The sequence below is a fragment of the Macrotis lagotis genome, chromosome 1 (genome assembly GCF_037893015.1).
Source record: "Macrotis lagotis isolate mMagLag1 chromosome 1, bilby.v1.9.chrom.fasta, whole genome shotgun sequence".
In the NCBI taxonomy this organism is placed as follows: Eukaryota; Metazoa; Chordata; class Mammalia; order Peramelemorphia; family Peramelidae; genus Macrotis; species Macrotis lagotis.
In genome coordinates, this window is record NC_133658.1 from 79,546,773 (window position 1) to 79,558,949 (window position 12,177).

The 12,177-nt window shown below is 34.7% G+C and overlaps 1 protein-coding gene across 1 annotated transcript; it reads left to right on the forward strand.

Annotated features, from left to right (window-relative positions):
- The first annotated feature begins 2,278 nt into the window (after positions 1 to 2,278).
- Positions 2,279 to 3,220, forward strand: LOC141509982 (olfactory receptor 1f45-like). The gene has a single exon (XM_074219927.1). It carries the CDS (start codon positions 2,279 to 2,281, stop codon positions 3,218 to 3,220), a length of 942 nt encoding a protein of 313 aa, XP_074076028.1.
- Positions 3,221 to 12,177: the final 8,957 nt, after the last annotated feature.

Consider the following 12,177-nt stretch of genomic DNA (forward strand, 5'->3'; position numbering starts at 1 on the left):
TGGGGAAATTCAGTTTATTCACATAGGAAAACATTAGGGATATTTATTTTTCATAGAGAAATATCCTATATAGCTTTCTCTTTTCCATTAATCTATGGAGAAAGAGAGATGCCATTCTGAGTATTGTGAAGACTGACAGGATGAGAAAGAAGGCAGTTGCAAGAAGAGCTCTTTGAATTGTATCACCTAATGCCAGAAACTATGAAATTTCACTTTGATACAGAGTCACCATAAAGACTGGGCACAAACCATCTTGAAGAGTTGGAGCAATGTAGCAGCCTCAAAAGGAGATTTGGGTGAGTTAGGGTATCTAAGGGAATTTAAATTAAACCAAAGTTAACTCATAAAATTCTAAAAGCCTAAGATTAGGATCTTAGACAAAAGATTTAGAGCTAAATGGAATCATTGAGGTCATCTAGTACAATCCCTTCATTTTAAAAATGAGGTATTGAGGTCCACCAAGAGAGAGTGAGTGATTTGTTTGGCATCAAACAAATATTAAATAGTAAAGTAAAATTTAAACCAAGATTATCATGCTTAAAATCTAGCTTTTTTTTCACCAAAGTCATAAGTTCTGGATGATAAAACGAAGGTTAATATTTAAATCCATTTTAAGGTGATTTGTTCAAAATAACACTATGAACTGGATAATAATATATTATTAATTCCATCTGTTACAAAATAACATTCAGGGAGACTAAGACACTTCCTCAGGATCAAACAGTTAATAAGTAGCAATGATTATTAATTCAAGTCAAAATCCAAATCTTCATATTCCAAATACAGCAATTTTCCCTATATGCCTCACTGTTCTTACACATCTGTTGCTCAATTTTAGAGGAGTTAGAAGCATCAAATTTTATCATTATAATTTTTTTTAAAACTCCATAAAATAATTTCTCAAGTTGGCATATTTTGGTGGCTTTGATAGAGTTATACTTTTAAATTAATTAGCAGCAGTGTAAAACCAAAGATTATGAACTAAATCTTAACTAAAGATGCATCTTGTGAGTTTGATCCAGTGAACTGAAGAAAATATAAGCAATAAATTTTATCCAATTATATATAATTCTATTCTTTGAACCTGTGCCTCTGATTTGGAAATTCCCAAAGTGGAAAATTTCTCAGCAATGCAGCTTTTACTTAGTTCTTTCACTTCCAGATCTTATAGTCTTAGACATAGACTGACCATGATTCCAGAAGACTTGTGAATTAGCATGCTGCCCATCTCCTGACAAAATGATGATAGACACAGTTTGCAAAACATATATTGTACATAATTATGTGGGAATTTGTTTCACTTGACTGTACATTTGCTATGAGTTTTCTTTCTCTTTACCTTACAATGGTTTAAGTGGAATGGAAGAAAGAAAAAAGTTGTTAATTGAAGCAAATAAAAGATAATTTACAATAACTCAGTGGGAGCATGTTATGTTGAAAAAAGACATGTTTTTTGCAAACTTTATTTGTTATTTAATTGTTTTTAAGTTCATTGTAGGGTAGTTGGGAAGAAACTAATATAAAATGTGGCTATAATTGATTCTTTGTGAAATTTGTATTTTGGCCAATATTTGGCACAAAATATTCAACATTAGGACAAAAGATAAACCATTTTCAGCACTGAAAGAGACAAAATGAACTATATCTCTAAAGAATATTTATAGTCTTGCAGTTAAGTGAGAAATACTAAAAGGTTAAGTAAGTATCTACAGTCATACATCTAGAGTATGTGAGAAATTGGACTTAAATAAATCTAGAGCTTTCTGACTACAGGAAGCATTGTGTTACCAATAATAGCTCAAATAAATTTCAAGAAAAATATTAAAGAGTATGGAGGTAGAGTGTAGAAATGGGAATGGGGAGGGGCACAAATTTAATTGTTCAAATTATCACAGGAATGTCCTTGATTTTTGTCTATTATGAACATTGGAAAGACTGTTCATAACACCAATGTTAAGTGACCTCGTTATTTGATTCTCCATGCACAATAACTCCCATTATTTGTATATTGCCTGTAAGTTAATTCTAAATGCATGACCAAATCCTCAGTCCACTGATATGAGAATTAAATCATTGTTCTAGAAGGTTAGACTAACTAATGTTGCAGTTAGAATAATAACAAAAAAAGAAACATCATGGATTTGGGGACATACAAGAAAATTTATTCCTAAATAATGAATACCAGTAACTATTACAATTTTATTATCCTTTAGTAATTGAACTATATTAAAACTACATTATCCTTTATTGATCGAACTATATTATTTCACTGGTAGATATGGAAAGAAAAAATCAAACAATTGTCTCTGAATTCCTTCTCCTTGGGGTCTTCAGCCAGCCACAGCAGCAGCAAATTCTCTTCTGGTTATTCCTGTTTGTGTATCTTATCACTGTGATTGGAAACATGCTTATCATGCTGGCCATTGGCCTGGATGCCCGGCTCCACTCACCCATGTACTTCTTCCTGGCCAACCTCTCTTTTGCTGACATTTGCGTTTCATCAGTTACTCTCCCCAAGACGTTGGTAAACCATATAATAAGAAGTAAGTCTATCTCTTATGCAGAGTGCTTGATTCAGATGTATTTCTTCATTACTTTTGTAAACATGGATGGGTTTCTTCTTATGATAATGTCTTATGACCGCTACATAGCCATTTGTCGCCCACTTCACTACACCACTGTCATGCGCCCTGGGCTTTGCATCCTTCTTTTGGCTATATCCTGGGTCATCACTAATCTTCATGCTCTCCTACACACCCTAATAACTGCTCACTTTTCCTTCTGTGCTGACAATGGCATTTCTAACTTCTATTGTGATCCCTATGCAGTTCGAAAGCTCTCATGTTCAGATACCTTTTTCAGTGATTTGATGGTGTTCACTGTGGGTGGGGCAGTGTTTATTACCCCATTCACATGTATTGCCATCTCTTATGTTTTTATATTTTCCAATGTGATGAAGATCCCATCTACACAAGGAATACAGAAAGCCCTGTCTACTTGTGGCTCTCACCTCACAGTGGTTTCCCTCTTCTATGGGGCCATAATAGGGGTCTATCTGCACCCCTCATCCTCCTACTCAAATGTGGACACAATAGCCACAGTTATATTTACTGTGGCTAGCCCAATGCTTAACCCCTTTATCTATAGCCTGAGAAATCATGACATAAAGGCAGCTCTCCAGAGATTAATTCTTAAAAAAGTGATTTTGCAAATGCCTTAGAATTACAGAATAAACTTCAATTCAACAAATATTTGGTATCAATAAATGTGTTTGTATCAGGTCCTTTACAAGGAACTAGGGCAACAAAGACAAGAATGAAAGCAATCCCTACCCTCAAGAAACTTTTATTCTCTTAAAGAAAACAACATATATGCATAACTAAATACAAATTAATATATGCATAGTAAATACATATTAATTTCTGGAAGCAATAGAAACTGGTAGATTCAGGAAAGGTGGCAACAATAAGAGAGAGCCTGAGCTGAATTTTAAAGAATTGAAAGAATTGAAACTTCTTCTTGTAGTCAGGAAGTCAATTATGAACTAAATCGCAACTAAAGATGCATCTTGTAAGTATGCTCCAGTGAACTGAAGAAAATATAAGCAATAAATTTTATCCAACGATATATATATATATATATATATATATATATATATATATATATATATATATAGAGAGAGAGAGAGAGAGAGAGAGAGAGAGAGAGAGAGAGAGTGTCATGTCTGGCTATCTTTCTCTATCATCTATTCTTTGAACCTGTGCCTGAAACATAATTGACTCTGGGATTAAAGTGTAATATTTTACAAATCATCTGTTCTTCACCCTACATGTAAATTATTATTATTATTATTATTATTATTATTAATATAAATATGATTATTATAATATAAGATCCTGATACTTATTAAAGGAAAAGATGGAAGGTGAGCAATTTTGAAGGATAACTAATACAATGGCATAGAAGTGAAATAGGAAATGATATGCATGGAGAACAGAAAACTGGCTCATTGGGTTGCAATGAAAAGGAGAAGAGGACTAATGAGTAGGATGACCACTGTGGATAAACATGCATGAACCAGATTACATTGAAATTTAAATGACCAAGCAATGAAGTTTGTACTTGAACAATCCCCTTTGGTATTCTGGAAAGGCTTGTGGAACCCTTTGAAAAATAATGTTGATAAATACATAAAATACATACATGTACAAAAAAGCAATTAAACTGGAGAAGCTTATCAAATATATATTGGAAATTTTGTATATATAGAATATGTAATATGTAATATATAATATATATGTTGTATATGTTCTACATGTGTATGTGTCTGTGATGTGTATGTATACATAAAATATATTTAAAAATATATCATCTATGTCACACACACACACACACACATACACACATATATACCTATTTTTATTTTTTTTTCAGTCCCAGGGTTCAGATGCCTGTCTTAAAGGGAGTAGAGAACAGCTAGAAATTTTTGAACAAGGGAATGCATTGGTCAAAGCTGTGCCTTAGGAATATCTCTTTGGCAGTTGTTTGGGAGAATGGATTGGAAAAATGAAAGACTTAAGGTAGGAAGACCTTTTAGGAGGCTGTTAAAATAGACCTAAAGATCTAGGGTAATATAAGGAAATGAGTAGGGAAGTGGCAAGGTTTGCTAGTAATAGTATACAAATACATCCAATGTCTCAGTAAATTACTGGATTATAGAGAGGGTATGGGAAAGTAAAGAAAGAATAAAGGATGACATCAGGTGCTCAAAATTATACTGTGCGCTCAAATGATGTCAGTCAGTCAATAAACCTGACTGAGAAATTATTATTTTATTAAATGTCTACAGCATCACGTACTACACAAAGTGTTGCAGAGCTCCTCTCAGGGAGCTCAAATCTAATGAGAGGTAAAGCATTCAAACTATTCTATATAAACAAGTCATAAATAGGTTAATTTACAAATACTGAGCAGAGAGAAGGCAATAGAATTAAGAGAGATGGGGAAGGGTTTCTGAAATAAAGGTGAGATTTTTTTACTGAGACTTGAAGGATGACAGGGAAGTTAGAAGCCAGAGATGGGGTAGAAGAGGAGATGGAATTCTATTTTGGAATGTACTGGTTCATATTTATACTTTACATAACTTTGTACATGCTCCCAGTCAACTTGTCTCTAAGGAGACTTGTGCCTTACTTCCACTACAGTGCCCAAAGGTCTACATACTCTAGTGAGAAGACATCAGATCATTACCTATGCAATCTGTATGATCCTGGTCTTCTTTTAGTTGATTTCAGGAAACATGGACAGCAATGTTTTAGTTATAAAATATGTCCCAGTGAGACTTCAACAATGCTGAAAAGGTAAAAAGTCATAGGCTTTGCAATGTAAATGGGGAAGGTTTTAGATTCAGAATAAATAATTCATACTTTAAGGAGGTTCTGAAGTTCAAATAAGTTCATCATATGTCAAGATAAAAAGAACTTTCTCCCTAGAACCAGATTGCAATCATACTTTTGTCTTTGGTTTCTCATGTTCATAAGGTGAATATTTCTGATACCTAGAATATATAACTGAATTGATACTCATCATCATAAACCAAGGTTGAGTACCATATTGAAAGAATTATCAAATAGCAGAAACTAGAATTCTCTCACATTCTAAATGGAAGTGGGGAAACCTTAGAGTCAAGGTATGAAAGGAGTCAGAGAGGAAAAACTTCTAACAATAACAGATTAAGGGTTATTTGCATGACTGAAAAAACACCACAACACTAGCAGTAAAGGTTACTATATAGAAAGATAATATAATACCATCAAGTCAGTCAGAATTTTATAGTGGTAAAAGAGTATAACTGAACATCTAAAAATAAACCCAAGATGTCCTTTTATTATCAGTGTTCTTGTTTTGTCCTTAGCTAAATCGATATAGTGACTGTTTTTAAGGGAAAATACACTGATGGGAAATCTGTGGAGGATACCTACCAACATGGTTTACCCTAGAACCCTGAAAATGCTAGCTGCCGTCCCTCTGGGGTAATTCCAGTACAAGCTGGGAAATCTTAAAATGGATGTCCCAAAAATCTTATACACAAACAGGCTGAAAATTTGACTCATTACATAATGCCTTAAACCTTTCCCTCTTTCTAATTCTACTGTTGCTGTTCAGAGTACTACCATCCTCTAATCACTCAGCTTCAAAGTCTAGGTATCATCATCAACTCCATACCTCAATGCTCCCCTATTCAATATGTTCCTCTTTTCTCTTGGTTCCTTTTTCAAATTTAATTTATTTTATTCTGAACTTAGGAAAAAACGAGTATTTCCATAATATAGTTGAATTTTTAAAACGATTTTTGTACATAAAACTGCAAATTTATTATAAATAAATGTTCTGATACCTTTAAACTATATGATAAAATGATATTGTAATTTCATTTTTCCGTTTTTTCTTCATCTCTTCCCCCATGTTAGAGATGACTACCATTAGACACAACTATATGTGTGTATTTTTCTTTGTTTGTAAATATATTATATACATTTACATACAAGCATACATATGTTTATATTTAAAATCATTCTATATGTACTTATATTTATGTTCTTTCTCAGGATCCAGATACCATCTTTCTTCTCAGGTATTTTGCAGCTAATTTGAGCATTTCTTAAAGTCAAATGATTTAGTGACTGAAAGTTTTTTTTTTTCTTAAAACAATATTGCAGGGTGGCTAGGTGATGCAGTGGATAGAACACCAGCCCTGGAGACAGGAGTACCTGAGTTCAAATCCAGCCTCAGATACTTAATATTTACCTAGCTCTGTTGCCTTGGGCAAGTTACTTAACCCCAATGCCTTGCAAAAACTAAAAAAAAAAAAAAAAAAAAACTCCACTATTGCTAAAATTGGAAATTAAGTGAATGTCCTTCAATTGGGGAATGGCTTTAACAACAGTGGTATACGTATGTCATGGAATAATATTGTCCTATTAGAAACAAGGAGGGATGAGAATTCAGGGAAGCCTGGAAAGGTTTGTATGAACCGAAGCTGAGTGAGATTAGCAGAACCAGGAAAAACATTGTAAACCCTAACAGCAACATGGGAGTGATGATCAGCCCTCATGGACTTGCTCATCCCTTCAGTGCAACAACCAGGGGCAATCTTGTACTATTTGCAATTGAGAACACCAACTGTATCCAGAGAAAGAATTATGGACTTTGAACAAAGACCAAAGACTATTACCATCAAAAAAAGAAAAAAAGTATTATATTATTATGTAATTTTACTATCTTATACTTTATTTTTCTTCCTTAAGGATATGATTTCTCTTTCACCCCATTCAATGTGAGATCAATGTATAACATGGAACCAATGTAAACACTAACAGAATGCATTCTGTAGGGGGGTGGGGAGAGGGAAGCAAGAGTGGGGGAAAGCTTGTGAAACTCAAAATGAATAAAATATTTCTTTAAAAAATGCTTGTAAAAATAAAAAACAAATATTGCATTTTGTTATTCATCAGTTCATGAAATTCTATTCATTTTTTTGAAGATTGTAGTATCCATAGTTTAGCATTCCATCAAGATCACATATCACAATTTATTCAGTCTTTCTCCTAATAGATGGTCATCCCCCACAATTTCCAATTCTTTGCAAAGACAAAAAAAAGCTGACTTAAATAATTTAGAAAAGATTAGAATTTTCCTTTTTCCCTAAGTATCTTTGAAAACTTACTGGGTCAAATGGTATCTGCAGGTTAAATCTTGGGGTATAAATCCAGATTGCTCTCTGAAACAGTTAAATCCGTTCACAGTTTTGTCATCTGTAAATGTGTCTCAATTTTTACACATTCCTACTTTTGTCGCTTTCTCCTTCAATCCTTTTAGACAATCTGATAGGAGCATAATGTATGCTGATTTTGCTTTCATGTTATCTCTCAATATAACAACACCTTCCATACTCAGATACTATCACCATCCTCCTACAGACCTTCATCTTCTCAGTTTCAATAGTCTGCTGATAGGTCTCTCCTCAGTCTACTGCATTCTCTTTTCAGTTGTCAAAGTGATCTTCATAAAAAGAAACCTGACCATATCACCTCCCCTAATCAATCAACTGAAGAGGTTCCTCTTTTTGGTGCTCAAATTCCTTCAGACTTCTGCAACTAACTTTCCAGTCTTTTTGTACCTTATCCCTCATCATGTTTTCTTTAAAAAAACTGACATGGATTTCATTGCTGTGGTTCATAAAAAAATAACCCATTTCTCAACTACCTGAATTTTCTCTGGCTGGCCCCCATGCATGGAATGTTCTCCCTTCTATTCTTTGCTGCTAGGCATCTTTCTATTCTCAACTAAATGTTCTTCTTTTGTGGAAATTCTTTCCCAATTCCTTTCCATCTGTTAATTATTTCCTATTTATCCAGGATACAACTTGTTTTTACATAGTTGTCTAAATATTGTCTCCCCATTAGACTATCACCTCCCTGAACACAGGGAGGAAATCAGTCAGGAAAAACCCAGTTCCAGATTTAGTAGCCCTGTGACCCTGAGTAAATTACTTAGCCCTTATTTCTTCAGTTTCCTCAGCTATTAATGAGGATAATAATGTCACCTATCTTCCAGGATTATTGTGAGGACCAAATGAGGTACCATTGCATTGCTAAAATAAATATTATATGAATGCTAAACTGAATGATAACAATGTTATTGTTATTGTGGGAGAGTATGTACAAAGCTTTCGGACCCTACTGCATCTTTTCCTGAAGATGCCTCTCACTAGGAGGAAACAACTTTAACTAGGATGGTAATTCAGAGAAATTCCCTCCAAACCAGAGTCTGGAAAATCTAGATTTAAGAGAGAAGTCAATTGCTATTCTTGAAACTATTCAGTCTGTTCCAATGTGTATCTGAGAACCACCTAATCCCTTCTAAATGCCTCATTTTCCTCTCTACCAAATGTCAATTCTTTATTGCTAGCTGCTGCTGTCAAAATTCTCCAAATATTCAAGTCCTTCCACTCTAATCCCACAGCATTCAAGATCTTCTAAATCACTATCTCATTGCTACCCGAGGAATGCCCATGAGACTCACATCCATCTTGGGCTGATAGGATCCAATAAATTCCTGGCTATACTATTTAAACCTGAACCCTGGCACATAATGGCAGTGAAAACCTGAGAATGTTATTTAACCTTTCATGTCTCCAGAAAATTTCTAAGATAAAATAACTTCCTCTTTGCTTTGTAAGCAGCAAAATCTTTTTCTGAGACAATCATAGAATAATGTTTTACCTACATATCACACAAAATTAAATAACTTGCCTAAGGTCTGAGGCCAAAGTTGAAGGCAGAGCCTCCTGACATTAGGTCCAGTGCTCTATACAATGGGCCACCCAGCTCTTCCGAGAACATTTTTACTTCAAAGAAATCATAGGTTTGGATTTTTAAAACTATTATTTATGTTGGTGTTGTGCATCACCATTTGTTTTACTAAACTGTTCTATATCTACACCTCACCAGAATTTCCCAATTACAATAAAACTACATTTGGATTTTTTTCATTATTATTTTTGTGAAGAAGAAAGAGAAGGAGTCGCAGGATCAGAAGCAGAAGAATGAAGAGGAGATGAAGGAGGAGGAAGAGGAGGATTAGATAGAGATTGAGATTCATGAGGGTCAAGAGGAGGAGAAAGAGAAGGAGAATGAGATGGGGGATGAAGAGGGGGAAGATATAATAAGCATATTAAAAACTATATTAAAAGTGCAGAAGTGGAAGGTTCAATTCTGACTTTTAAATAATAAAAATTTCTACAAAAAATGCAGAAGATTCATTAATCTGCACTGCTGACCCCTCAAGAGACATGAGATCTAATTGGGGACAGATGGTGACAGTATGAGAGTATAGAAAGTGTTGCTATAGAGAGAGATAAAAGGAAGACAAAATCAACATATAGTATACTCCTATCAGATTGTCTAAAACGATTAAAGGAGAAAGTGACAAAAGTTGGAGTGAATGTGGAAAAACTGAGAAACATTTATGGTTGATAAATAGCCAGGATTCCTGGGCACTTTGATGTAGATACATAAATATATTTGTTCAAGATGATTGATGATTGGCTCACTTTTCCTCCAAGTACACTTCTTCCCACTAACCTGCAACAAATGACCTTATATCTTATGTGTCCTCCAGGGCCTGCCAACATAGAAATTCATGCTCTATTGGTTGTGTCAAGGAGTTAGAAACAAAAGAGACATAGCTCATGATAGGAGCAAAGAAACTTCCCCTGATATGAAAACATAATAAGAAAATCTTGTGTACTAGACTTTCCTAGTGAAAAACTCCATTATATATTTTCCTAATATCTACCTAGAGGACGAAAGGAAGGAAACAATATCATGGCCAGAAAGGAGAAGGGGTAGAGATGCTTCCCAGAAGTACAGTCATAACAAAAACTTATTTCCCTGAAACATTATGTTCTCTAGATTCACTATATCATTATACTTCATTCATAATGCCTTTTTTCTCTGAGCCTAACTTGTTAGCTAAAAGTTATTACTTCCTTTTTCAGTGAGCTCCACAAACCAAAATACAGCAAAAATTATTGGCCACAAGAGTAGATCCAGAAGAGACAACTTAAGAGTCATTGGGCTTCCTGAAAACATTGAAGAGGAAAAAAAAGCCTGGACTTAATAGTACAGAATTTAGTGATGGAATGGAACCAGAGGGCAAAATAATTATTGAAATACTACATCTGTCCCCTCCAGAAAGGGAGCCTAAACAGAAAACAAGGAATATTGTGGGAAAATTCCAGAACTATCAGATAAAATACAAAATCCTGTAAGTAATCAGAAAGAAACAATTTAGATATCAAGGAACCACAAAAAGGAATGCACAGGGCTCATCATTTAGGGATCAAAGTGCTTGGAAAGCAAGATTTCAAAGAGCAAGTAAGCTTGGAATGCAGCCAAGAATCCACTGTCAAAACTGGGCCTTCTCTTCCAGAGAAAAAGATGGACATTTTTTAGATTTTTTCTGCAAGGCAAACAGGGTTAAGTGGCTTGCCCAAGGCCACACAGCTAGGTAATTATTAAGTGTCTGAGACCACATTTGAACCCAGGTACTCCTGACTCCAGGGCCAGAGCATTATCCAAAAGATGGACATTTAATGAAATAGAGGACTTCAAACTTTTCATGATGAAAAGACTAGAGCTAAATAGAAAATTTGGACATCAAACAGTAGACTCGAGACACAAGAAATGGTTAATAAAAAAGGTGTAAAGAAAAAACCCTGCTATCCAATAAGATGAAGGAGGCTATATTCCCACAATGGTGGAAAGAATTTCATAACTCTTGAGAATTGTAACTCTATTAGAGAGAATATACTTAGCCAGAAGAAATGGACAGTTGTGACTAATCAGTGACTCTGATAGAACTATTTAAAAGCAAAATCTCCTTAAAAAGGGGGTGGACAGTAAAGAGACAGGAGGATGGAGGAGACTGAATGCAGTGAATGACATTACATAAAGAGGTACAAAGGGCCTATTGCAATAGAGGGGAAGAAAGGAGAAGGGAGAACAACCTGAATCTTACATGCATCAGACTTGACTTAAAGGTAACATGCATAAATTTGGTTAAGTTAAGAAACTTATCTTACCTTGCAAGTAATAAAAGGGGAATGGGGTGGGAGAGGGGAAGGGGGTTTGAGACAGGGATGGGGAGGGGTGGGGATGGGAGGGGGAGTAAAAAAGGAACTAACAGAAGGAAGAAGGGGCAGATGGAAAAGGGAAATATATGGGAAGGAGTTGGATGCTACGGAGTAAACACACTGAAGGTTGGTGATATTCAGAAACAAAATACTGAGGAAAATGGATAAGGTGAAAGAAGGGGGAAAATATAAACAGAAGGAAAACAGCATGGAGGGAAATAAAGAATTATCAATGGTCAATTTGAATGTGAATGAGATGAACTCTCCCATAAAACGTAAGTGAATAGCAGACTGGATTAAAAATAAGAATTCAACAAAATGCTGTTAACAAGAAACTCATTTGAAGCAGAGAGATAAACAGAGTATAGGCAAAAGGTTAGTGCAAAATGTATTTTGTTTCAGTTGAAGTGAAAAAAAGCAGTGGTAGTAATCCTTATCTCAAAGTAGCTGCAAAAATAGAACTCATTAAAAGAGATTAA